We start from the raw sequence: 26,052 nt of genomic DNA, 5'->3' as shown, positions 1-26,052 counted from the left end.
GACAGAAAAAGAGATGGGGAAAGAAAAAACAGAAACAGAATACCTAAAAAAACAACAACAACAACAAAAACAACAAGAACAACAAAAGCTACAGGAATTTCCTGTGGAGACAACTGTAAATTTGTTATACAAATTAGAATCTATTCTAGGTCAGTCCCTCTACAGGTGGAATTACAATTTTTACTGCGTCTTTTTCCGAACACAGAGCTATCGCTGCAAACAAAAACTACGCAACAGAAATAAGTTAATGTTTAAAGAGTAGTTGACGAAACATGGTTTAAATGGTTGCTCTAGAAATTCATTTTTTTAATTGCCAAATCTCTGATAAACGGATGAAACAACCGCCTGGGCTAGACCGACACCCAAAGCGGGAGTCTGAAGGGAGGGCCACACTCCTCCTGGCTTCTGATCGGCTGATCTAAGTCGAGGGGCGTGGCCTTAGGGGCGGGGCTGGCGCAGAGTGGGTGTGTCCGGGGCGGGGCGCGCAGGTCCAAGTAGGTGCGACTGTCCCGGGCCCTCGGCGCCGGGGCGCTGGTGGAGAGGTCAGGCTGGCGGGGCATCGGCCCGCGACGGCGGGTCATGGCGGCGGGCGGTAGGCTGGAGGACGTGAGTGAGGCGCCGAGCCCCGTCGCCGCCATCCCGCTTCCTGTGCTGAGCTCAGGGGGCGGAGACAGCGGGCTGGGAGCTACCCAGAGTCGCAGCGGCTCCACCATCGGGGACGCGGGGTGCGGGGTGCGGGGTGACGCGACGGGCGGGGACCGCGGATTCCGGGAGCGTCTTCCTGTGTAATCGGAGGGACACGGCAGGGTTGGCGCGGGGGACCCTTCAGTCGGCGGCTCACGTGCAGTGCGCGTCTTTGGTTCCGGAAATGAGAGCTTCACGTGATGCTCACTACCCTGATCGGTCCTTCCTGGGAAAGACTGACAGGCGGACTTTTACGCCCGGGGTGACCCGGCTTATGTGGGCCCTCCTGCTGCGACTGGAGAGCACTGGGTTCCTGGTGTGACACTGGTGCTTGGGCTAATAGCCTCCCTCGGGCGGACCTGTAGCTCTCATCTCCCGGAAACGCAGATTGGAGCATAAGTGTATCATGTGTTTTGAATGTAGGCATGATAGGAACGGAAAGATGTTTGAATCTTAGATGCATGCCTGCTTGCTTTAAAAAAAAAAGTTCCAGGTGGCCCACTTCGCGGTGTAGCCAGTATAGAATGATAATACAATTGGAAAAATCTTGAGTTTATGAACTCATTAAGACACTGATTAATTTGAAATCAGGTGAGAGGGGGGGTGACACTTTGAGAGGAAATTTGCATTTGTTTCCAGAACAAACTATTTTGTCTATTGGCATAATAAAAGCCCTGCCCTTGAGAAATGCAAGGCTGACATTATGTTAGCACAATGACCTGAGCTAATAACTAATAAAAACATTAGCATGGTCTTACATTAAAAAAAAAAAAGTTCCAGAACTGTAAGAGCTTAGATTCTTGTGTGTTTGGGTCCTGCAATCATTTATTTACTTATTATAGATGTGCTAGGTAGCCCTAGCTGGCCTGGTACTCATTATATAGCCTAACCTGGCCTTAAGTTTGCCTAACTGTTCCCTGACAGCCCATTTTAATGCCTCAATGGTGGGAGTACCTTGCCACCTAGCTAGTTGAATTTTCTCCATGAAATATGTTTCTAACAATGGAACTAATCTAAAGCATAGCGCATTGCTTTTGAAATTTTACGAGTGAGATTTCATGGACTGACAATTTCTGGAAGGAATAAATAAGAGGAAAATGAGTGGTTTAGAAAAAACTCGAGCAGTGTTTCTCGGTGCTAACCTGCCCTGGAGTTCTTGGATCTTTCAGAAGTACAGTCCTGGATATTTCTTTCGGCAAACAATCGGGGATGGGTATTTCACCAACAATGAAGTGGCTGAACCTATGGACCTAGGGAGGTTGCCTGCCTTTGGTATTTTGTAGATAACAAAGTGCACATTTAGTGAGCTGTACATGGGCTATGTTGCAAGCCCAGGTGCTTAAGCGAGTCAGTGAATGAATGGCTCGTTTATAAAGACAAGGACTTGTTGCAGCTTTGAATAAATGAACACCCAGGCCTCTGAAGGACCCAAACAAAGGCAGCTCAAAGGGTCTTAAGTAATAGGAGGCATTTTAGAGTCCTCACTGGGGTGAGTGTATAGCAGGCCTAGCTCGTATATAATGACACTGAGTTTTTAATATTTTAAAGCTTAGGCTTTTCATCGAGGGCTGTCTTCTAGCTACTCTAACCTGACTAATCCTGGCACTACGTCCTGCTGTGGCCAGCTCTACCTCTGCTCAGCTCAGGCGCCTCTGTTTATTCCCTTGTCTGCTGTCTGAATCCCTCACCTCTGATTTCTTCTCCCAGAATCCCTTTCTCCCCTGGAAAAGTCACCCTCCACCCCCTGCCTAACTACTGGCTGTCAGCTCTTTATGACAGCCAACTAGAGACAATTCTAGATCAGAGCAGGAAGAACAAATATTTACAAAAATAGAAACCCAGTAATGGGCCATAGAAATGGGAAGACCAGAATCCTAGCATTTAGCTCTCTGCTGGTACAGAATTAACAATTGAAAACAGAGACACACCTTCACAGTATGTACTCTGACATGAATATGGTGCTGTGACCTTACCCGAGATCTGTCTACAAACCATCTTTTGTTGTATGACAACCCTCAGACCAAGAGAGGCAGAGGGGAAATATTTAAAGATATCCCACATGAATTTTGGTTTTTTACAGGCTCACACTAGGTGACTCAGGCTAGCCTCTGGCTTACGGTAATCCTCCTGAAGCCACTATACCTGGGTCCTAGTAAGACTTAATACACTATAGACATAGGTCCCCAAAGGAAGTAGTTACTGGGGGAAGAAAATGAAGAGGTAGTGTAGGGACCAAAATAATAGCTGAATTCTTTGGTAGTAACTCAGTCATAAGTCATGGAAATGGGTTGGGCGAGCATGGTAGAGTTCTTGCTTGCTTAGCATGCACACATCCCTGAGCTCAGTCCTTAGCACCACAGAAACCAGGCATGGTAGCACACATTTGTAATCCCAGCACTGAGGAAGTAAGGGGAAGGAATCTTAAACTTAAGGTCACCCTTGGTCTTAGGGAGCTGTCGGCCAAAATAAAGGAAATGAAGGAGTAATTTGGGGTTCTGGGGGTGTAGCTCAGTGTTAGAGCATTTGCGTATCACTCATGTGGTCCTAGGTTTGTGGTGGGGAGAGATTTGTAAGAAGACAGAAAAGTTGATCGATAAGTTGATTGAAAATGATTCAAGCCAGGCAGTGGTGGCTCACACTTTAATCTCAGCACTCAGGAAACAGGCAAGTGGATCTCTGAGTTTGAGACCAGCCTGGTCTACCTAGTGAGGGTCTACGATAGCCAGGATGACACAGAGACACCTTGTCTTGAAAAACCACCAAAAAAGAAAGAAAGAAAGAAAGAGAGAGAGAGAAAGAAAAAAGAAAAAAGGAAAAAGAAAGAAAGAAAGAAAAGAAAAAGAAAGAAAATGAACTTTGTAAAGCTACAACTTGTCCTATGACAAGTTGAGAAATGAATTAAGCAAGGAGAAGGTGGTGAGACAGGTAGGAGTGGTGTAGAGATGGAAGGGGTTTCCTGAGAGCTCGGGACATGAAGAAGAGAAATGAAGGCTCAGGCTGGAAGTGTGTGTAGAGTTCTTCCAGAGTGCAGCGAGTCCGGTGAAGCATTTGGGTTCTGACCTGAGGGTAATGGGGAAGTACTCACAGCTTTTGTGAGGATAAACCTGAGGGTTATTGTAGACCTCTTGAGAGCATCGAGGAAGACTCCTCAGGTCAGAATACTGAAAGGTTCTAGCAGAAGACCAAGGGAACTCGGAGACAGAGTAGGAAGGGTGGCAGAAATCAGAGATCACATAAAGAACAGGAGAGTAATGAGAGTTCATAGAGGCTGGTATGTGTCTCAGTGACAGAGCACTGCTCTAAGGTTCAGCCCCCAGTGGCAGAAAATAGCCGATTAGTAGAATAAATAAACACATCCCAGGAAAAGAAGGTAGGAAGATGTTGGGCTCAAGACTAGCATGGGCCACATTTTGAGTCGAGGGGAGAGGTCGATATAGAGGTCAGATTTAGTGGCCTCCTTCTTTAATCCCAGCACTTGGAAGGAAGAAAGATGTGGGTCTGTGTGAATTCACAGCAAGTTCAGTCTTTGTAGTGAGTTCAAGACCAGCAGGGTTTTGTGTGTGTGTGTGTGTGTGTGTGTGTGTGTGTGTGTGTATAAAATGGCTCAAGTCAGGTGTCTCCTAGAGGCAGAGGCAGGCAGATCTCTTGAGTTTGAGACCAGCCTGGTCTACAGAGTGAATTTCAGGACAGTAAGGGCTACACAGAAAAATACTGTCTTGAAAAATGAAAAAAAATTAAAAGAGAAGAAAATAACAAATCACTCAGTCAGCCAAGTGCTGTACTAAGCAGGTTTTTTTTTTTTTGTGTAGTAATTTGTTTAAATCTTCCTAAATTTTTATTAGTGCCTTTTTCAGAGAGGAGGAAATTGAAGCTGGAGAGATTGCTCGTTGATTTTACAGAGGACTCAGGTTCTATTCCCAACACCGACCCCCCCCAACCCTCCCACCCCCGGCGTCACAACTTTCTCTAGGGGTCCTGATGCCCTCTTCTCGCCTCATTGAGTACCTCCATGCATGTGGTGTATGTACAATACATACACATAAAATAAAAAATAAATCTTAAAAAAGAAAGAGGAAACAAATAGAGAGGTGGACGTAACTTCCCCATAGCCTGGAAGCAAGGGGACTTGAATTTTGTCTTGGTTTAACTTGGGGACTCCCTATCCCAAAAGCCACAGCTCTAACGACCTCTGATCACAGTTGACCCCCCTCCCTGTGGCCTAATTTCTTCTGATGAGCCTTTGTGCTGCTGCGTGAGCTGTGGAGACCTGTAAAGATAGATGTGGACCATATCCAGATTCCTGCACCAGTGTCTGCCGAGTTAGTCCCTGTGACAGACAAGGAATTAGTGTGTCTAATGTTCTCTACCAGGAAGGATGGACAAATAGGCCTTGGACAAAAGGAAGAAACAAAAACTAGGGAAAGCCTTATTGCCTCTCATGACAGGGAGACACACATAGTGTGTCGGGGACAGCAGTGACATGCTCCAGGTCTTGGGTGTCCAGGAAGGAGCCCTGATGGGAATTAGAATTGTAAGCCAGCCTGGTGGCGATGCAAAGGCAAGAGGCTTGCCACAAGTTGAGTTGAAGTCAGCAAGCTCCTGGTCAGCCACACGTCTCTAGAGAGATTTCCAGGCCCCCCAAACACAAGCAAAATCACACCATAGATTGTGGCAGACAAAGTGGGAGCTTCCTTGTATTGAGTACGAACGGCACAATAGCAGCATGAGGTGTTCAGTCTGAAAATCAAGCAGCAGCAGCATCCAAGTCTGGGTGACACCTTAGAGTCCCATATTGAAATCTAGTACCGAGTGTTGAACCAACCCAGGGCTTCACACGTGCTAGGTAAGAGCTCTGTCTCTGAGCTGTTATCATCCATCTTACTTCTTAGTCTTTAAAAAATAAATTGTGTGTGTGTGTATGTGTGTGTGTGTGTATGTGTGGTGTGTGTATGTGTGTGTATATGTGTGTGTGTATGTGTGTGTGTATGTATGGTGTGTGTATATGTGTGTGTGTGTGTGTGTGTGTATGTATGGTGTGTGTATGTGTGTGTGTGGTGTGTGTATGTATGGTGTGTGTGTGTGTGTGGTATGTGTATGTATGGTGTGTGTATGTGTGTGTGTATGTATGGTGTGTGTGTATGTGTGTGTATGTATGGTGTGTGTGTGTATGTATGTGTGTGTATGTGTGTATGTGTGTGTGTGTATGTATGTGTGTGTGTATGTATGGTGTGTGTGTATGTGTGTGTATGTGTGTGTATGTGTATGTGTGAATGTATGTGTGTATGTATGTGTGTGTATGTATGGTGTGTGTGTGTGTGTGTGTGTGTGTTAGATTTACTTTAGCTATATGAGTGTTTGGATGCACACTTGTATGCATATGTACATGCCTAACCCCTGGAACTCAGGATCTAGAGGTACAGATGGTTGCGAGCCACCATGTCAGTGCTGGGAACCAAACTGCCTCCCATACTTTATTCTTTTTGAGACAGGATCTTGAATATCTTGCCTATGCTAGCCTGGAACTCACTATGTAGCCCAGGCTAGCCTTCAATAGACATTGGATCTGCAGCCTCTGCCTCCCGGGTGCTGAGATTCTAGGCAGTTGGCACTGCTCCTGCACATAGCAGTGTCTAGTAAAGCTCTGAGACTGAGATATACTTTACTTGTCTGCAGCAGAGAACGAGGAGCAACGTGACTGCAGAAACGGCACCTTTAAATGTGGCTGGGATTTTTAGGGTACCACCCAGGACTTGATTTGTGCGCTGTTTTAGTGACCAACAGCTGGATGGTTTTGTGGAGACTCACACTGGTGTCTCCCTGACTGGGTAATGTTGCTCCTGGTACTTAGAATATCTCTGTTTAAATCGACAGCTTGTCTTAGTCACCTTTGGGAGAAACAGGTGGTGCTGGGGACAGGCCCCAGCCCCTCCCACACGCAAGGTGAGCCCCTGACCAGTGAGCTACATCCCCTCTACTAGACACTCTTAGTGAGATCTCTTTTCTAAGTACTGTAGGGCACCAGACAGTTTAATGATCGCATTTGAGGCCTAGTGTGGGAGTGCATGTCTACAGTCCCAGTGGTTAGAGGTAGGAGGGTCAGGAGTTCAAAGCTAGCTTCAGCCACATAGTGGATGTGAGGCCAGCCCGAGCTATCTGTGTGTGCGGTATATAAACTGAGCATGTGTGCCCCCATGCTCCTCTAATTCCACTCTTCCCCTCAGTGCTGCTCTTCCTTTCCTATAACCCACTGAGCTTTAATTAGTGTTACCTGCATGCCCATGGGTCTGCGGCCGTCTACTGGAGCATGGGCTGTCTATCAGCCGCCATACTCCAGAACAGAACGACTTTCCCTCCCCAGCACCTGAGTGCTGGATCAGAGGTGAGTGCTGGATCAGAGGTGGGTGCTGGATCAGAGGTGGGTGCCACCACGGCCCTGCTCCAGCCCCAGCTGGTGGGTGCCACCATGGCTCTGCTCCAGCTGTGCCTTTCAAGGGTTTGATGAAATAGGTTGAAGCAGGACATCATGCTGTAATCTCAGCACTTGAAGTTTGGGGATGAGAGGATTGCTGTGGCTCAGGGGTTTGAGGCCAGCCCGAGCAAAATGGGGAGACTTTATTACAATAAAAAAAATGGATTGCTTAAATTAACATCATGTATGACTTTGTTCTGGAGTTACAGAAATGACTGAAATAGTTGGGCATGATGGCGCATAGCACATTTTTAATTCTAGCACTTCAGAAGTAGAGGCATGTGGATCTGTGAGTTCCAGGACAGCCTGGTCTACATAGTGAGTTCCAGAAGAGCTGGGGCTATGTAGAGAGACTTTGTCTTAAAAACAAAAAGAGAAAGAAAGAAAATGAAACAAAACTACTTCTATGTTGGCAGCACACACCTTTTAATTCCAGTACTTATGATGGAGAAGCAGGTGGAGATTTCTGGGTTAAAGGCCATCTGTATAACAAGACCAGTCTCTGTTTGTCTGTCTGTCTGTCTGTCTGTCTGTCTGTCTGTCTGTCTGTCTCTCTCTCTCTCTCTCTCTCGGCTCTGTGGCTTTCAAAGCATGAGTGGGGAGCCAGTCTTGCCTACACAGTGAGTTCAAAATCATCATGAGGTACAGCGAGTATAAACCCTGTCTCGGGCCGGGCGGAACACACTATTAGTCCCTACACTCACGAGGCAGGTAGACCTCTGCGAAGGATTCTGTTTTAATAGAAGTTTGTCCAGCCACCCAGTGATGGTGAACACCTTTAATCCCAGCACTTGGGAGACAGAGACAGGAGAATCGCTGTGAGTCCGAGGTCAGATGGATCTGCACAGCTAGTATCAGGACAACCAGGGCTACACAAAGAAACCCCATCTCAAAAACAAACAGATAAAACTAAATAAAATTAAGTTTCACCAAGTCATATTGCATTATTTTCTGAAGGGAGATCCAAGTCAGGACCCCACGTGTGTCAGGGAAGCTGCCTACCACTCAGCCCCTTTCCAGTTTTGGGATTTGCCATGTTGGGGAGCAAACCTAGGGTGTTACATACGCCAGGGGAGCATGCTGCTTTCCAGCTGTATCCCCAGCTAGTTTTGTTTTTTAGAGAAAGGGTCGTGCCCAGTATTCTAGGCTGGCCTGGAAGGAGCTCTGTTGCCCACACTAGCTTCAGATTCTGGACGACGCTGTCTTAGCCTTAGAACTGACATCACAGTTGTGTGCCACACACAAACAGAAATCATACAGCATAGTTTCAACAGCTTCAGTGTGGTGACTCATGCCTGGGGTCACAGCACTCTGAAGGCTAGGACAGGAGGACTGTCACAAGTGGAAGGCCAGAGTGTGCTACATGATGTTTCTATGACAGCCTTCACAGAAGAATATCTCAAACAGCCAAAAATGCTCATTTTTCTTTTTAAATGCTTTATTGGATGTGTCTTAGAAACGGGATATAGAATGTCTTGCCTGTAACTTATGTGTTTTTCCCTCACAGGGTTCCTTGGATATCCTACAAAGTACGGATGATGACCCGCTTCTGGACACCCAGCCTCTCCCACACCACTCCCTGCATGCTCACTTTAGACCCAGATTCCATCCTCTTCCCACGGTCATCATAGCGAATCTTCTGTTGCTTATACACGTAAGTTCACTGCACAGCTTGTGTTCTTAAAGCACACCAGCATGGAGGCGAAGAGATAGTCCAGTCACAAGATGCTAGAGGACCTGTGTTCTACCTCCAACACCCAGCACAAACCTGGGGACGGATGGGGACACTTCTGGCCATGGGGAGGTGGAGCTAGGAGGATCCCTGGGACTCTCTAGACAGCCTAATCTAATAGGAGGTGAGCCCCCAGATCCTAGTGGGAGACCCCCATCTCCAAAACAAAACAACAAGAATGTCTCCAAGGAACAGCACCCGCGTTCCCCTCTGACTCCCAACTACATACACATGGGCACACATATACAATACATAGCTCTTCGGGGACATTTGAGCTGTATCTATCAGGTTTTTAAATGTATATATTTTTGTACAAATTTTTGTGCTTATACTTCTATATCAAAAGAAAGATGTATTATAGAGATGTTTGCACACATGTAAAAGCATTGTGAATGGCAGTGTTGCTTAACATACTAAGAAATCATAAATTACCTGGTATCCCGAGGACTTCTGTTTCTGCTCCTGAATTCCAGACTAACTGGTCCATGAAGACTGCCTCCACACGAAGTAGGAGAGGGCCCACTCTGGATATGTTGTCCAGCATCCACATTCATGCTGTTGAAAAGTGCACACTCACAAGCACAATAAAGACATAAATAAAGCCAGGCATGGTGGCGCAAGCCTTTAATTCTAGCACTCGGAAGGCAGAAGCAGGCAGTCTCTGTGAGTTCAAGGCCAGCCTGAGCTACTAGTCAAGTTTAGGCCAGTTAAGGCTATACAGTGAGACCCTATCTCAAAAAAAACAAGCATTAGCAGGCAGAGGCAGGAAGATCAAAAGTTAGAAGTCAGTGGGGCTGCATAGTGAGACCTTAGCCTTTTGTTAAATTCATGCAGAGATCAGCATATATACAAATCCATACTAATTAATTAATTTCATCTTTATTTAGTCTTAATACTCTTCTTCCTGTTCTAAGCCCCCATTCATCCCTCTCCACTAGAAGGTGGGCTATGCCTAAGGCTGGCTCCAGAGGGCTAGTGTGGTTGGAGAGTACACTTCTAGCGGGCCCTGGATCTTGCTGGCTTGTCTGCATGCTGCATTTGAGCACTGCTCCTCAGTTCACCCCTTTTCTGTGTTACGGGCCTCTGTTCATCAGTAGTGACTAGCTATGGGCCAGTGGCTGACAATCCCTTCAACTACTTGGACATGCGCCTGGAGTGCTTTTTAACCCCCCCTTTAAAGACACGCTCTCACTCTGTAACCTTCCTGACCTTGAACTCATGATATAGACCAGGCTGGCCTAGAACTCAGAGACCCGTCTGTTTCTGCTTTCCACGTGCTGGCTATTGAATTGTTTTTGAGGGGTAAAATCCTTAAAGGAAGGTTGCTGAATCAAGGTATTTTCAAATTACTTGAGTCAAGATATTTACAAACCTTTCCTGAAAGTGATTCTCAGCCTGGTCAGCCATAAATAATTCTCTTTCCCTGTACCCTGGCCCTGTTTACATTTTTGCCAATCTCTTTAGATACTTGTTCTCCTTCCTTCCATATTATGTGTGTGTTTTGGTGTCCTCAGAGGTAAGAGATGTCAGAGCCCACTGCAGCTGGTGTTAGGGGTAGTGTAGAGGAGTGCCTAACAACAAGGGTGCTGGGAACTGAACTCAGGTCCTCTACAAGAGCACACGTGCTTAACCACAGAGCCGTCTCCCCAGGCTCCGGGAAGTAAACTTTTAAACCATGCTTTCATTAGTTCTTTTAAAAAATATGGGGCTAGAGAGATAGCTCAGTGATTAAGAGCACTGGCTGCTCTTCCAGAGGTCCCGAGTTCAAATCCCAGCAACCAAATGGTGGCTCACAACCATCTGTAATGGGATCTGATGCCCTCTTCTGGTGTGTCTGAAGCCAGCGACAGTGTACTCATATATAATAAATAAATAAATCTTTAAAAAATTTAAAAATGGGGTTCAGAACTAAACAAAGAATTCACAGCTGAAGAATGCTGAATGGCTGAGAAACACCTAAAGAAATGTTCAACATCTTTAGTCATAAGGGAAATGCAAATCAAAACAACCCTGAGATTTCACCTCACACCAGTGAGAATGGCTAAGATCAAAAACTCAGGTGACAACAGATGCTGGCGAGGATGTGGAGAAAGAGGAACACTCCTCCATTGTTGGTGGGATTGCAGACTGGTACAACCATTCTGGAAATCAGTCTGGAGGTTCCTCAGAAAATTGGACATTGAACTGCCTGAGGATCCAGCTATACCTCTCTTGGGCATATACCCAAAAGATGCCCCAACATATAAAAAAGACACGTGCTCCACTATGTTCATCGCAGCCTTATTTATAATAGCCAGAAGCTGGAAAGAACCCAGATGCCCTTCAACAGAAGAATGGATACAGAAAATGTGGTACATCTACACAATGGAATATTACTCAGCTATCAAAAACAATGCCTTTATGAAATTCGTAGGCAAATGGTTGGAACTGGAAAATATCATCCTGAGTGAGGTAACCCAATCACAGAAAAACACACATGGTATGCACTCATTGATAAGTGGCTATTAGCCCAAATGCTTGAATTACCCTAGATGCCTAGAACACATGAAACTTAAGACGAATGATCAAAATGTAAATGCTTCACTCCTTCTTTAAAAGGGAAACAAGAATACCCTTGGCAGGGAATAGAGAGGCAAAGATTAAAACAGAGACTGAAGGAACACCCATTCAGAGCCTGCCCCACATGTGGCCCATACATATACAGCCACCCAATTAGACAAGATGGATGAAGCAAAGAAGTGCAGGCTGACAGGAGCCGGATGTAGATCGCTCCTGAGAGACACAGCCAGAATACAGCAAATACAGAGGCGAATGCCAGCAGCAAACCACTGAACTGAGAATAGGACTCCCGTTGAAGGAATCAGAGAAAGAACTGGAAGAGCTTGAAGGGGCTCGTGACCCCTTATGAACAACAATGCCAAGCAACCAGAGCTTCCAGGGACTAAGCCACTACCTAAAGACTATACATGGACTGACCCTGGACTCTGACCTCATAGGTAGCAATGAATATCCTAGTAAGAGCACCAGTGGAAGGGGAAGCCCTGGGTCCTGCCAAGACTGAACCCCCAGTGAACGTGATTGTTGGGGGGGAGGGAGGTAATGGGGAGAGGATGGGGAGGGGAACACCCATACAGAAGGGGAGGGGGAGGGATTAGGGGGATGTTTGCCCGGAAACCGGGAAAGGGAATAACATTCGAAATGTAAATAAGAAATACTCAAGTTAATAAAAAAAATTAAAAAAATATGTATTTCTAGTTTTGTGGTGAGGAGGATGGCAGGTGTCCTGGAGGCTAGAAGAGAGTATGGGGCCCCTTGGGCTGGGAATCAGTGAGCCACTTGACATAGGGGACAGGGGACTGAACCTTTAAAGTCACACACACACACACACACACACACACACACACACACACACACGTACACGAATGAGAAAGACACAAAACCTCGACATTAATTGGGATTTAGGGTGGTTTTACTCTCTTATCTGTGCTGTTGTCTGTGATTTCCTACATGTTTTTTTTCATCTGTGATGTGCAATCTGCCTACGTAGCCCAGACTAATCTGAAAATTTCCATCCTCCCGAGGGTTAGGACTACAGGGATGTGCCTCTCTGCCCAGCTTCTAGAAATTTTTATAATGCTTTTGGTTAAAAAAAAAAATCAAATCATTTGTAAGAACAGAGTAGCAGGGGGAGGACTGGCTGTCCTCCTAGAGGACCCAGGTTCAGTTCTCAGCACCCACGTGGCAGCTCACAACTCTGTGACTCCAGTTCCAGGGGATCTGGTACCCTCCACAGACACGCGTGCAGGCGGAACCCCAGTGTACATAAAGAGAAATGCATCTTTAAAAAGAAGCGTGGGATCGCGGAAGGCAGAGGGACTGTTAGGAGATGCCAGTGCCTGTATTTGTTAGGATTTTTGTCACGTCGGTGTGTGAGCACGTAGTCACACCTGTGTGCGTGGAGGTGTGTGTGCCACAGCACACAGAGGCGTCAGGACAGAGTCAGTTCTCTTGTTCCGCTGTTTCAATCCTAGAGTCATACTCAGGTTGTCTGTCTGTCCTGGTGAGGTGACCAGTGCCTCTCCCCGCTGAGCGCCTCACGGTCCCTGACTGAAACCTTCACATTTACTGTGACCCCTGTGCTTCTGTCTCCACCAGGTCGTGTTTGTCACGTTAGCATTTCTAACAGGTGTGCTGTGTTTGTACCCTGATCCCAATGAAGACAAGTGCCCAGAGAACTACACCAACCCACTGAAGGTTCAGACGGCCATAATCCTTGGGAAAGTTATCCTGTGGATTCTGCATTTGCTCTTTGAACGCTATATCCAGTATCACCACAGGAAAGTCCGGAGCCGAGGCTATTCCCAGATCTACCGGTCCACGAGGCATCTCAAGGCACTGGCCCTCACCATCCACTCTTCTGGTAAATACCATGTCTCTCAACTGCTCTGTGGCTTGAGTGCCAAAAATGACCCCAAAAAGGACATGTGGAACTTGATTTTATTGAGTTTATATAAGCAAATTTATTCTCTTTTTGAGAGTGAGATGTTTTATAGCCCCTATTCTGAATTTTTCTTTTGGTGGGAAGAAGGAGGGACATGCTAAGGAAGCACTTTGTCACTGGGCTATGTCCTGCCCACCTCTTGAAGCTCTTCTTACATTAGTCTCCATGGTTGTTTTGAAATAGGATCTCACTGTGTCTTATAGGCTGGCACTCCTAAGACTCTTTTCCATCAGGCTGGCCTCCACCTCGTGACAATCCTTCTGTCTCTGCCTCCCAAGTCAGTGCTAGGATTATAGGTGTGTGTCACCATCCTGGGCATATAGCCTTAATTTTCATTTGAAATTTGTATTTGCTATGGAAGTGATACTAGTATGTCCCCTTTCTAAATGTAGAATTTTCCGTCTTTATGCTATCAGCTATCTCATTTGCTCAAGGAGGAAGGGTGCTGCTGCTCTTTGGCAGTCTGAGAAAAGGTTAGATTAGAAAAAATTAGAAAACCTCCCCAAGGTGGAGTCAGGAGGCCCTGGAGTTCAAAGCCAGCCTCGGCTATGAAGCAAGTTTGAAGCCATTGTGGACTACCTAGGACCTTATCTCAACAAATAAACAAACACTCAAACAAAACAACAACAAAACCCAAAACTCACCCTCCCCTAAAAAGGATTTTTAAAATGAAATCTTTTGCTATAGGAAATGATAGTAAGTTGTTAGGAAACAGGAAAATAAGCTGTGTTATTCAAAACAGAAAATTTAAACCACTGTGTTTTAAGCTGTGCCTGGTAAGTCTAGCTACCTGGAAGGCTGAGCCAGGCCTGCTGGAGCTGCAGACTTTTATTCTGGGTAACTCAGTATCATGGTAAAAATTATCCCTGTGCTTCCGGAATAAGCACTCAGACACCAGTGACAGTGGGGAGATGTTAGCAAGGGACCAACGTTGAGATAGCTCTGGGAAAGCCTTGGTCCTGGGTCCAGTTTGCTCTCATGTTTTTTGTTGTTTTGGTTTGGTTTTGTTTGGTTTTTGGAACAGGATTTCTCTCTGTAGCCCTGGCTGTCAGGAATTTACTCTGTAGACCAGGCTGGACTTGAGCTCAGAGATCCACCTGCTTCTGCCTCCAGAGTGCTGGGATTAAAGGTATGTGTGATCACCACCACCGCTACCTGGCTGCACTCCTGTTGAATATGCTAAAACCACAGGTGACTTTTTGGAGGTGTACATGGGTGGTAGCAGGTTTTTAAAGGCAGCAACCCATTGTTTCTCCAGGTCAGTGTGTTCAGACCGGAACAGGTCATTGTTCCAGGTAGCAAGTGAAAGTCATGGTTGGCAAACAGGCAGTACAAACAGTTCTTTAAGCAAGTCACTACGTAAACCAATAAATCAGTATCTCATAATTGAACTTTTCTACCTTCTTCATTAGTGTTTTAGTTGGGGTTTCGATTGCTGTGAGGAGACACCATGACCACAGAAACTCTTAGAAAGATTTGACTGGGACTGGCTTACAGGTCAGAGGTTTAGTCCACTGTCATCATGGCAGGAAGCAGAGCAGTACACAGGCAGACATGGTGCTGGAGAAGGAGACAAGAGTTCTACGTCTGGATCCACACACAGCAGGAAGAGAGACACTAGGACTGGCTTGAGCATCCAAAACCTCAAAGCCCTTCCCCAGTGACACAGTTCTTCCAAGAAGGCTGTACCTCAAGAAATAGTGCCACTCCCTGCGAGTCTATGGGGGCCATTGAAACCATCACGATTATTAGAAAGATCCCGTCACAAAACTCGGCATAAACAGGACTCAAGATTCGCTTGTGATGAAATACTTGGCTGTCTTTCCCAAGGGCCATGGTTGAATTGCTGGTGCCTACACATACAGTCCTACTGTCTACAGGAGCTGCATGGGTCCTGAGTCAGGGCAAGATTAGTACCACACACAGGGTCTAGCCTCCCTCTCTCAATTGTTGTATGGCTTTCAGAAGCTTAATTGAATGAAATTGAACTGAACTAGGGAGTTTTGGGACAGTGTCAAATTTTGACCTTCTTAGAAAAAAAAGGCTTGTAAGTTAGACAGAATTGAGTTTTCTTCTATATTCTGTTAGCACATGACCAAAGGGTAACTCACAAGCTCTTCCACACAACAGAGGTCTGAGCGGCAGCTAAAGCAATACACTCAGCAGACAGAGCACAGGGTAGTGGTTATTACTCCTAGACTCTACATGGATGATCGCAGGTTCTAACTGATGTATAGCCACTGTGTGACCAGAAGATGTCCCCATAACATTAGAATAAAAACAGAAACGTAACCATTTTACCTACCGTATGTGACCATATGAGAGTAAAGAAAACTCTCAAGGAATGATCTGGAAATAATAGTTTCGGTTTGTTTCTTTGTTTGTTTGTTTTTGAAAGCCTGTAAATAATAGCTTTCAAATTCACCAAGATATTATTTGGTCTTTACCATTTTCATATCTGACTTTAAGTTAGATATGATGAAACCTGAGCCTTCAGGATGCTGAGACAGGAGGATGGTCAGTGAATTCAAGGCCAGTCTACATTATGTTGGAGCCCTATCTCAATAATAATATTTTTTCACATGTTCAGAAGAACCAAAAGAAGTCAGTTTAGTAATGATATAATTCTATAAAGCCAAGAAATCATTCCTTAGTTTTAAAACAAGGTCAGATTCTTTGGTTTTTCTGCTCTTGTTGGTAGTGCTAGAGGCTAAACCCAGGACATTGAACTTCCTGGCAAACATCTTACCACTGGGATAACTTTTAACTCCTTGTGTTTTGGAGATGAGGTCTCATGTAGCCCAGAATGGCCTCAAACTCATTATCTAGGCTTCATCCTCCTGCCTCTCTCTACCTTTTGAATTCAGGGTTTACAGTTCCTGTCTTTGATTCCATGTGGCTCTGGGGATCGAACCCAGGCTGTCATTCATGCTGGACAAAAATTCTACCAGTCAACCTATATAGCCAGCTCTCCAGATATTTTTTTAATGAATTTTAATTTCCAACCTCTTGAGCTTCCCCAAGTCTGGCCAGTGGAGCAGAAATTCTACTGATTGCTGGTCTCTCTGGTGACTGGACACATGTTTAGGCTGTGTAGAGCCTACCCCTATTAGCATAAACTCTTGTTGATCTTATGGGTTTGCTGTATATAACAACCCAGTTCTTTCATGTAGGAAATTACTACAAGGGCTTAATGAAATTGGAGGTGGATGGATGGATGGATGGCAACAGACAGACAGACAGATGACAACTTATGGAAAGCAGGCCAAAACATGTTAAATGAAGAGCTGTGTCCCATTGCTTTCTCTTTCCCTCCCTTCCTTAGGCAACACAGCTCTCCTCCTCCTCCTCTGTGTGCAGTACTCTTTCCCTGAGCCCAACAAGCTATACCTTGAGCTCATTCTGGCTGTTCTGGCCCTGGAGCTGATCTGTTCCCTGAGCTGCCTGGTCCTCTATACAGGTAAGAATGGAAGCCGCTGTCCTGTGCTCTGCCTGTCTCTCTTCTGTAGTCAGAAGAGAAGCATAGCCTGCTATTTTAGGGAGCGCCTCCCCCTTAGCTGAGGACTCCTTTAGCACCCCTGTCACTGACTATGACCACTTCCGGCCACTCTGCTTTCAGACCAACAGCAAGAGAAAGCCATTACCAGTGAGTCAATTTCTACATCAGTACTGTTCATAGATTTTTGGGAACCTTTAACATGTCAGGCAGCTCACAATGGACAGGAGCTTCACTCCAAGGGCTTGGTGCCTCTGGTCTCCAGAAAGCACAGGGACACACATCCTTTAATTAAGACAGAATTTTCAGCCAACAGAAGCCAAGCTTTCTTAGAAAACAAAACAACATCTTTGCTTCCCACAAGGCAGTGCTTCTCAACCTTCCTAATGCTGTGACCCTTTAATACAGTTCCTCATGCTGTAGTGACCCCAACCATAAAGTTCTTCTCATTGCCACTTCATAACTGTAATTCTGTTATTAATTGTAATGTAAATCTATGATATGTAGGAGATCTAATCGATCTCGGTGAAAGAGACATTTGACACCTGAAGAAGCAAAGACCCCCAGGTTGAGAGCTGCTGTTATAGCAACCAGAATGGCCCTGAATTCACAACCAATTCCCTGTTTTTGCTGCCCACGTGTTGGGATTATAGCTGAGTCAGCACATTAGACCCTGCATATAAATTTGGCATCTAAATTAAAAACAAAGACCAGGCCAATGGCACACACATTTAATCCCAACCAATACTTGGAAGGGAAACCCATGCGAGTCTCTTGAATTTCAGGCCAGCCTGGTCTACAGAGTGAGACCCTGTCTCAAGAAAAAACAAAGTACCCACTTCATGATGTGGTCAGGGGAGTGGGTCATCTGTCTAGGAGAGTCAAGCTGTGCCTCATATGTTGTGATGGTCACCTATTGTTTCGTCATTGTTATTTTGTTACTAATGATAATCTTGGCAGTCCCTGTGACTAGTCCTTTCTTAGAAGACTTTGAAATGTGTACATTGAAAAGTATGCATATTCAAGCTGTTCACTCATTATGCAATCTCATATATATTATCTGTGCAAAAGAGTAACAAGTTAGTGTAATGTGGACAAATGAATATAGCCAGTTCTGCAGAAATAGGTAATGACTGAAGATGATTTTATTATTTCAGTAAAGATTAGGAGATTTAACAAAGCCAAGCCACAGCCTGATGTACTTGAAGAAGAAAAATGTTATGCTTACCCCAGCAATATTGCCTCAGAAACTGGCTTCAGGTAAGAATTGAATTGGCAGTAAACGTTGAGATTAACTTTTCCTCCTTCACTTACCTGATGGTACGCGCCTGTGATCCTAGCTACTTGAGAGGCAGAGGTGAGGTGGGTCCCTAGCTGAGGCAACTTAGCAAAATCTTGACATAAGTAATTTTCTTGTTTTTATAAAAGCTAAGGATGTAGTCAGAGGCTATATGTATGAGTTTCAGGGTCCGTCCCTAGCATCTGACACACATGCATATGCACATGCATGCACACACACATGCACATTCACACACATATGTACACGCACATACACACACAGAGGCTAAGGTGGGAGAACCCCAATTTTGAGGCCAGCAGAAAGAATTTTATTTCAGAGAAGTAAGCATTTTTCTTCCTGTAAACCATTCATAGTATTTTTGGTTGTTTTGAAACAAGGTCTTACTACGTAGTCTTGGCTGGCCTTGAACTCACAAAGATCCTCCGGTCTCTACCAGTTAGGATCAGAGGTATGCCCCAGGACTCCCAGCTCTAACATAAGTTTTTAACGAGCCTTCATTACTGGAAAAGTAGATTATTTATAATAGAGCTGGCAGGCTGACCAACCCAGTTACCACCAGGCCCACACAATCACTTACCCTATCTTTTCTTAGTTAGGTTTTATTGCCGTAAATAGGTACTGTGACTGTGGCCGCTCTTATAAAGGGGAACGTTTAATTGGAACTGGCTTACAGTTCAAAGGTTTAGTCCATTACCATGGCGAGAAGCATGGCGGCATGCAGGCAGACATGGGGCTTCAGAAAGAGCTGAGAGTTCTAGACTGTTCCACACTGGGTATAGCTTGGGCATAGGGGATCTTAAAGCCCACCCCCACAGTGACACACTTCCTCCAACAAGGCCACACCTACTGTAACAAGGTCTCACCTCCTAATAGTACCCCTCCCTATAGGCCAAGCGTTCAAACATAGGGGTTTATGGGGACTATACCTATTCAAACCACCACACCATCTGGAATTCCTGAAGGGGCCTGTCCTGCAGGTCCAAAGCTGCAGGATCTCCATGACAGGACAACAGGATATCCAGGAGGAGTCCTGTTAAGGATCCAGTATTGACAGTGTAGCAGAAGCTAGTGGCCTTGGACCAGACCCATGACTCATTGTAGTGAACATTTGCCAGTTAAGATGTTTGGATAAAAACTTAAACTGCGTGACACACTGTAACACCCTACAGCTGGTGTGTGTCACACTACATGAGATGTGACACACTACGTTCACAACGAGATGGGTTTCTGTTATTGTTTTTGTGAGGGTTGTTTGGTTTTTTGGGGGGGAGAGGTTGCAAGACTGGGGTGCATGGCATGAAACTCACAAAGAATCAAAAAATTCTTAATCATTCAAGAACAAAATCCATGTAAATTTTTAAATGAGCAAGTATTACTCAGGAAAATAGAAGTTTATATATGAAGTATAATGGTAGACTTTACCTTAGCTTAGCTGTGAAAAATTAATTTGTATAGTGATATGTATATTCTGAATGCAGATTTAGCCTGAAATTGTAATATTCACTGGATTGAGAGAACGGGCATGCGTGATGTGACAATGGAGTGGGGAAGAGCAGAGCTAAACCCCTGCTCTTTCTGTGTTTTGGGTTCAGGATCACATCTTACCTGGGTTGAGACTAGACTCCTGCTTGCTGTGTGGCTATATAGCCCAGGGGAGACTCTTGGCATCTTCCCTTAGCCTACTGAGTCCTGGGATCTGGCTGTGTTGCTATGTAGCCCAGGATAGACTCAAACACCTGACCCTCTTCTTTAGCTTTGTGAATACTGAACTCACTATGTAGACCAGGCTAGCCTCCAACTCACAGAGATCCACCTACCTCTTGCTGTGTTTCTGTGTAGTCCAGGGTGTGAGTTCCAAGACAGTCAGAGCTACTTAGAACAAGACCATTATGTGTGTGTGTGTGTGTGTGTGTGTGTGTGTGTGTGTGTGTATGTATGTTTTTGTTAGCCAACAATGACTGTCTCTGGGCACAAAGGCCAAGAATCTGGTTGTTGTTTAGCCCATAAGACTAGTGTCTGACTGGGTCTGAGCAGTCCCAACATGGTTCTGGACTCCCGGAGACATCCTAGAGAGCTGCCAATTTTCAGTCGACTTTGGAATCCTGAAGAAGTCAGTTCTAGTACCAGGAAGGAATGGCTCAAGGACAGGATAGACAGAATGCCAGTGAGAAGCAGGCGAGAAGCAGAAGTTCCTCCATCGTGTCCTTTATGGGGCTGCCACCAGGAGGTGTAGCTAGATTTAGAGAGTGGGTCTTCTGCCTCCATAATCCAACTAAGAAAACTCCCTCGTGGGTGTGCCCACCTGCTTGAGTTTGAGAGAATCCCAGATGTAGTCAAGTTGACAACCAAGATTAGTTGTCACATTCATTCCCAACACATTAGGATGGTGCTTATTTTGCAGGAATGGGTTGGCCATTGAGACAGGGTCTTACTAATTAGCCCTGGCTGTTCTGGAAGTTGGTTGACTCTGAACTCCCAGAGATCTGCCTGCTTCTGCCTCCCGAGTGCTGGGATTAAAGGCACCAACATCTCCCAGTTCATGTGTTGACTTTAAATTGTAAGAACTTAAATGCCTTTTCTGAGGTCCAAAAAACAAAACAAAACAAAAAATAAATAAATAAAGGCAACGTGTACTAAGCAGGTTGATTTCCAGAGCAGAAGTCACTAAGTTCATTCATGAAAGACTGGTGTTGGGATATCCCTGGGGAATAAAACCTGAGAGAAAGCACTGGGCAAAGCGTGCCTTAGTGAAGGCCACTGAGGACTCAGTGGAATGAGACCAAAGAGTGCTGGTGCTTTCGTGTAACCCACTTATATCTCGAATTCTGCAGGACTGTTTCAAGCCTAGAAGAAATTGTTGAAAAGCAAGGGGACATAATCGTGTACCTGAAGCGACACAATGCCCTGCTGAGTAAGCGGTTGTTGGAGCTGGCGACTCAGCCAGCCAGGACGTGAGAGGCTCAGGGGCATGAGCCACTGCCTGAGCCACAGTGACTGCAGACCGCCTGGCTGCATGGCTGCCACGGGAAACCTCAGCCTTGCAGGAGTCACGTTCACAGTGTGTGCTGGGAACCTGAATCCAGTTCTACCGGTGTAGAATGCAGCATATGTCCCAGAGGCGGGGTGGGCCTCCAAGCGGCTTATAAAGGTCTAGAAAACTTGAGAATGTTTTGTATGTTGTGAATAATTTAACTTCTTGACTTTTCTGGAATCTGGGATATAGTTTAAGTACCCCGGCATAACGTGGTTCTTTATCAAGGAAGTGTGACATAACAATCTGCTGGAAACGGGAAGTTCCAGCAGGAAATCAGTAAGTTCCTGCCACAGTTAAGCTGCTGAGAGAGGGCATTATTTGCTGTGGTTGAAGTTCTCTCCTAAAGAGTCTGGCATGATTTATATGTGTATGGGCACGTTGGATGAGGGAGAGGCCTCCTGAGCTGTTTTCTGCTTGCTTGTTTGTTTTCCAGAGCTGGGGACCAAACCCAAGTGCCCCCTCACACATGATAGGCAAATACTCTGCTCTGAGTCACTTTCTATAAAGGATTTCCTTCAGCCAGTCATGATGACTTACACCTGTAATCGCATCCCTTGAAAAGCTGAGGCAGGAGGATCATCACTAGCTTGAGGCCAGCCCAGCCCGTAGTACAAGAATTTGTCCAAAAGCACAAAATGTTTTCCACATTACAGGACCAAGATCGCGGCAGGACACGTACTGTGCAAGCTCTACAGTGGATGTGGTTGAAAAGTAAAATGCAAAGACGTTCTGGGCCAATGGGTGGCAAAGAGGTGATGCCTATCACGCCGTAAGGCCTTCCATCAGTGAGAGTTAAAGACTTAGGAAATAATCTGCCGCTTGCACTTTATTTTTGCCCCTCTTTAAGGAGTTTCCATATATCTCTGTGTTCTAACTTGATTTGAACAGTAAGTTTAGTCAGCTGAGCATGGGGCCTCACACCTGCCATCCTACTACTTGGACACAGAAGTTTGAGGCAGATCCGGTCCAAATACTGGGTTCCAGGTGAGCCAGAGATCTGGTCTCCTCTTCTGGTGTGCAGGCATACATGCATGTTCTGTACTATGTACATGGTAAATAAATCTTAAAGAATGGATTTAAGTATAAGAATGAGACCATCTGTGGCTTACACTTTGACCAAGTAGCGCTGGTAAGATGGCTCAGGAGGAAAGTGCTTGCTATGCAAGCCCGATGACCTACCTGAGTTTGATCCTAGGAACTCTTGGTGGAGGAGAGACCAGCTCCTGGACATTGTCCTTGATCCTCAGACTCTCGGACGTGGCACTCTGGTGCATGTACTGATACACCTGTATACGAACTTTTTAATTGTCTAATGAATAGATACTTTCGGTCTTGGGTTATAGTTAAAAACTGATGGGATTAAACTGTCAAGTCAATTCATGTATAGGTATTAAATAGATAATTCTGGCAGTGAAAATGAAGTGTTTCTACGTAGTACTATTTCTCTACTTCTAGAGCTCCTTTTAATTGGCACCTTTATGCTCACCTTAGAAAGACTGTTTCATTGTTGTTGTTTGTTTTGTTTGTTAGTTTGTTTTTTGAGATTGTCATTTATGATGTGGCTAAGGCTAGCCTCAAACTCTTGATTCTCTGGCTTCCCACCTCCCAGTTGGTGAGATCAGGGTGTGATCTCACGATTAGCTGAGAAAGACTCTTCTCTGAGGGCTTACTAGTGAGTTCTTTGTTCTTTCTGCAGGCTGCAGGTTTTAACTACTTAGTAGCTACTTGCAGAGCCACATGGTTCTGTAGGGATGAGATGCATGCAGCATGACTGGCCAGGACTGTTCACTCGATCCTGGCCTGTGGACTGTGAAGTCCTATTTTCTTTAGCTACAGCCATTGCTGGGATAACCTAAATGTTTTCTTCCTCCAACATAAACATATACATGTCATCTGGTAATATTGCTGACTCTCCAAAAAGTAAGAACATTCACGCCTTGAAGCCTCATTATACTTGACCAGTTTCCAGGGGCTGGGTAGATGTGCATATGGAGCTTGCAGAAGATGGAGTTCTGTTCTTTCCTTCGACTATGCATGAAATTGGTACTTATTCCAGATCTGGAGCCTTTGAGAACTCTTGTGAAATACATCCCAGATCCCTTGCTCATCTTTCTCCTGGGATATTCTTGTGTGACTTATTTTTCTTGTTCTTGTCTTTTGAGAAAGAAGTCTCGTATAGCCTAGGCTACCATTACACTCCTTTTGTACCTAAGAATGAGACAGGGTCTCATGTAGCCTAGGCTGGCCTCACACTCCCTTTGTACCCAAGAGTGACCTTGAACTTCTGATGCTTCTATCTCTGCTCTCAAGTGCTAGGATTACAGTCCCCCTCTCCCCTGCCGCCCCCTTGTCCTCTCTGTGGAATAGGAGTTGGACTCGGGCTTTGTGTATGCTAGGCAAGTATGCTACCAACTGATTTACATGTTCAGCCCCTTTATTCTTAAATATGGTTTTAGTTTTAATTCTGCTATGTGTAAATAGTTTTACTTGCTATAAGCCTGTGTCAGCACATGTCTGGTGCCATGGAGAACAGAAAGGAGTATCAGATCTCCTAGAGCTAGATTACAGGTGGCTGTGAGCCACCATGTGGGTGCTGGGAATCAAACTAGGGTCCTTTGGGAGAGCATTAAGTGCTGGTAACCACTGAGCCACCCATCACTCTGGCCCCAGGATGTCTGATTCTGATCATCCCCACTCTCTCTTCTCTAAACACTTATGTTTTAATTCAGCAGTCGGAGATCTGTATTCTAAATTACCATTCTATGGTATGTGTGTGAATATTTTGCCTACATGCATGTCTGTGCACCATGTGCATGTCTGCTGCCTGAGAAGGCCAGAAGAGGGCGTTCAATCCCCTGGCACTGGTGTTACTGGTGGTTTGAGTTACTGATGGGGTCGCAAGGGATTGAACCTGGATCCTCTAGGAGAGCAGCCAGTGCTCTATCCACTGAGCCATCTGTTCTACCCCAGAGATCTAGACCACAGATTTGGACATGTTAAATATGTATAATTTGTTTTCAAAACTAAAGGCCTGACAGTGAAGGTCCTTGGAAAATGGACTCCTCCCTGCCCTGGATTTTCCTAGTCCTCGGTTGGCACTGTTTAACAATGCTTCAGCTGAGAGTCTGGATCAGCTCCTGAGACATCGAAGCTGTCCCCCTGCCAAACAATCTTCCAGCATCCTGGAGGATAGGGGACTGCCTTTCCCCGATGGATAAGTCAGCTTTGCAGATGCCAACTGCCCACTCCAGCTTCTTTCCTCCCTGCACCTCCCAGAAATGTCTCCCAGAATTAAAACGTGGAATCCCCAACATGACGGGGCTCTTGGTAAACCTTGAAAAACCAGGCACACATTGCCTTTCCTTTGTGTATGTTACACATGTTCTAGCCTCAGAAATAAGCAGGTTTGGGTGGGCCGTTTTCGGGTCTAGAGTAACATGGTCTGTAAATTGTTGTATAACCTTCCATAGGGCGGAATATTGGAGAGGGAAGTTGTATGCTTCTCTTAACTGAATGGGAAAATGGTTGGGCTGATGACTCATAGCCTTCAGGTAAAAATCCTTGACCGTGAACAGCACCTTAGCTTCGGAGAGCCCTCCAGTCAGCATCACCTGGCTCAGGAGGTCTCTGAGCACGGAACCATAGCATTCTAATGGTGCTATGTTACCAAACAATTTCTTCTCTTTCTTCTCCTCCTCCTCCTCTAACCCGGAGAATGCTGCCTGCTCTTCACAATGCAGAAACCGGAGGAGCTGCTCAAACTTAGAAGTTAGTTCCGACCTCTACGCTTCTGCTTGCTCCCTCTGGGCCAGCGTTATTCTATTTTGCCTGCTTATTAACTCTTGAACCTCTTCCACTTGCCGCTTCAGGATATTGATGTAGCCCTGAAGGTTTTTCCTGCAGAGAGAGGCAGCCTCTGTACTGGGTGTCACCTCATAGTACCTGTGGCTCTCAGACTTGGCGCACTGGTCACGCAGCAGCTGCAGGTCATCCTCACAGAAGACGCTGAAGAACTGGTTATGCTTCTCGCAACTGGTGCTGGGTTCCTGCATCTTGCTTTTGCTCCTCTTGGAGCAGCTGGGCATTGCTTCTGAGGGTCCTGTGTTGGCACTGGTGTTGGCAGACAGGACAGGAGAACATAGCTGGATGCTTTGCCCAGCAGTCTTTGATGCAGCCTGACAGAAGTTGTGTTCGCACTTGATGGTGACTGGTTTTGTCCTGTCATCCAGACAGATGGAGCATCTGGTCTCTTTCTAGAGTCTGGCCAGGACCTCAGCCTGTGCCATCAGGCTGGGAATAAAGGTCTGGACCCAGGTGTGCTTCCTTCTGAAGGTTGGTTCTGGGGTGCCCTTTAGGGACAATCAAACTACATGTCCTGTAGTTCTCACAGTCCCTCCTAGAAACAGCTGTCACCCCACTGATGCCTCCTGGATTCCCAGAGTGGTGAACGCATTTGTAGTTCTACTACACTGGATAATTCCAGCTGCCAGTGAGGTCTTAGCATACCCCAGCGACTCTTCTGAACTCTGGTAACTCACAGTGGGTTTGAGTAAAAAGTACTTTCTTTTTAAAAAACGAGAAAAAGTTTACTCCATTCAATACCTGGCTCCCGGTAAACTCAGGGTGGCATTACACTTCCTTCCCAGCCTGTCATCCCCAAGCCTGTAATACTGAGCCCTAACTCCTCTGCTCACTTGGCCGAACAGCCCATGTGGTTAGCAGTCCCTCCAGCCAGAGCTATGGGGAGGACAAAGAGTAAACCAGGCACAGCCCAGTGTTGATTAAATAGCCCTCCCTTTAACTCCCGAGTCTCGGGCTTCACCTCCCAAGTGCTGA

General features: G+C 45.7%; 2 protein-coding genes across 3 annotated transcripts; one reads left to right on the top strand and one right to left on the bottom strand.

The window, feature by feature from the left end:
- The first annotated feature begins 449 nt into the window (after positions 1–449).
- On the top strand, positions 450–21,345 carry Tmem192 (transmembrane protein 192). 2 transcript variants are annotated; one of them, NM_001014141.1, is made up of 6 exons: positions 519–606; positions 8,661–8,807; positions 13,041–13,305; positions 16,712–16,846; positions 18,040–18,142; positions 21,014–21,345. In NM_001014141.1, exons 1-6 carry the CDS (start codon positions 580–582, stop codon positions 21,135–21,137), a joined length of 801 nt encoding a protein of 266 aa, NP_001014163.1. In that variant the 5' UTR covers positions 519–579; the 3' UTR covers positions 21,138–21,345. The 2 variants fall into 2 exon arrangements, with proteins under 2 accessions (XP_063131584.1, NP_001014163.1); XM_063275514.1 differs by lacking the exon at positions 18,040–18,142 and having other exon boundaries at positions 450–606.
- A 3,294-nt stretch (positions 21,346–24,639) lies between these two features.
- Trim75l-ps1 (tripartite motif-containing 75 like, pseudogene 1) lies at positions 24,640–25,523 on the bottom strand. The gene has a single exon (XM_056984904.2). The coding sequence runs from the start codon at positions 25,299–25,301 to the stop codon at positions 24,999–25,001; it is 303 nt and encodes a 100-aa protein (XP_056840884.2). The 5' UTR covers positions 25,302–25,523; the 3' UTR covers positions 24,640–24,998.
- Positions 25,524–26,052: the final 529 nt, after the last annotated feature.

Source organism: Rattus norvegicus, chromosome 16 (assembly GCF_036323735.1).
Source record: "Rattus norvegicus strain BN/NHsdMcwi chromosome 16, GRCr8, whole genome shotgun sequence".
Taxonomy (NCBI): domain Eukaryota; kingdom Metazoa; phylum Chordata; class Mammalia; order Rodentia; family Muridae; genus Rattus; species Rattus norvegicus.
The sequence above is the reverse complement of the archived record's forward strand: the minus strand, read 5'-3'. Positions and strand labels throughout refer to the sequence as shown.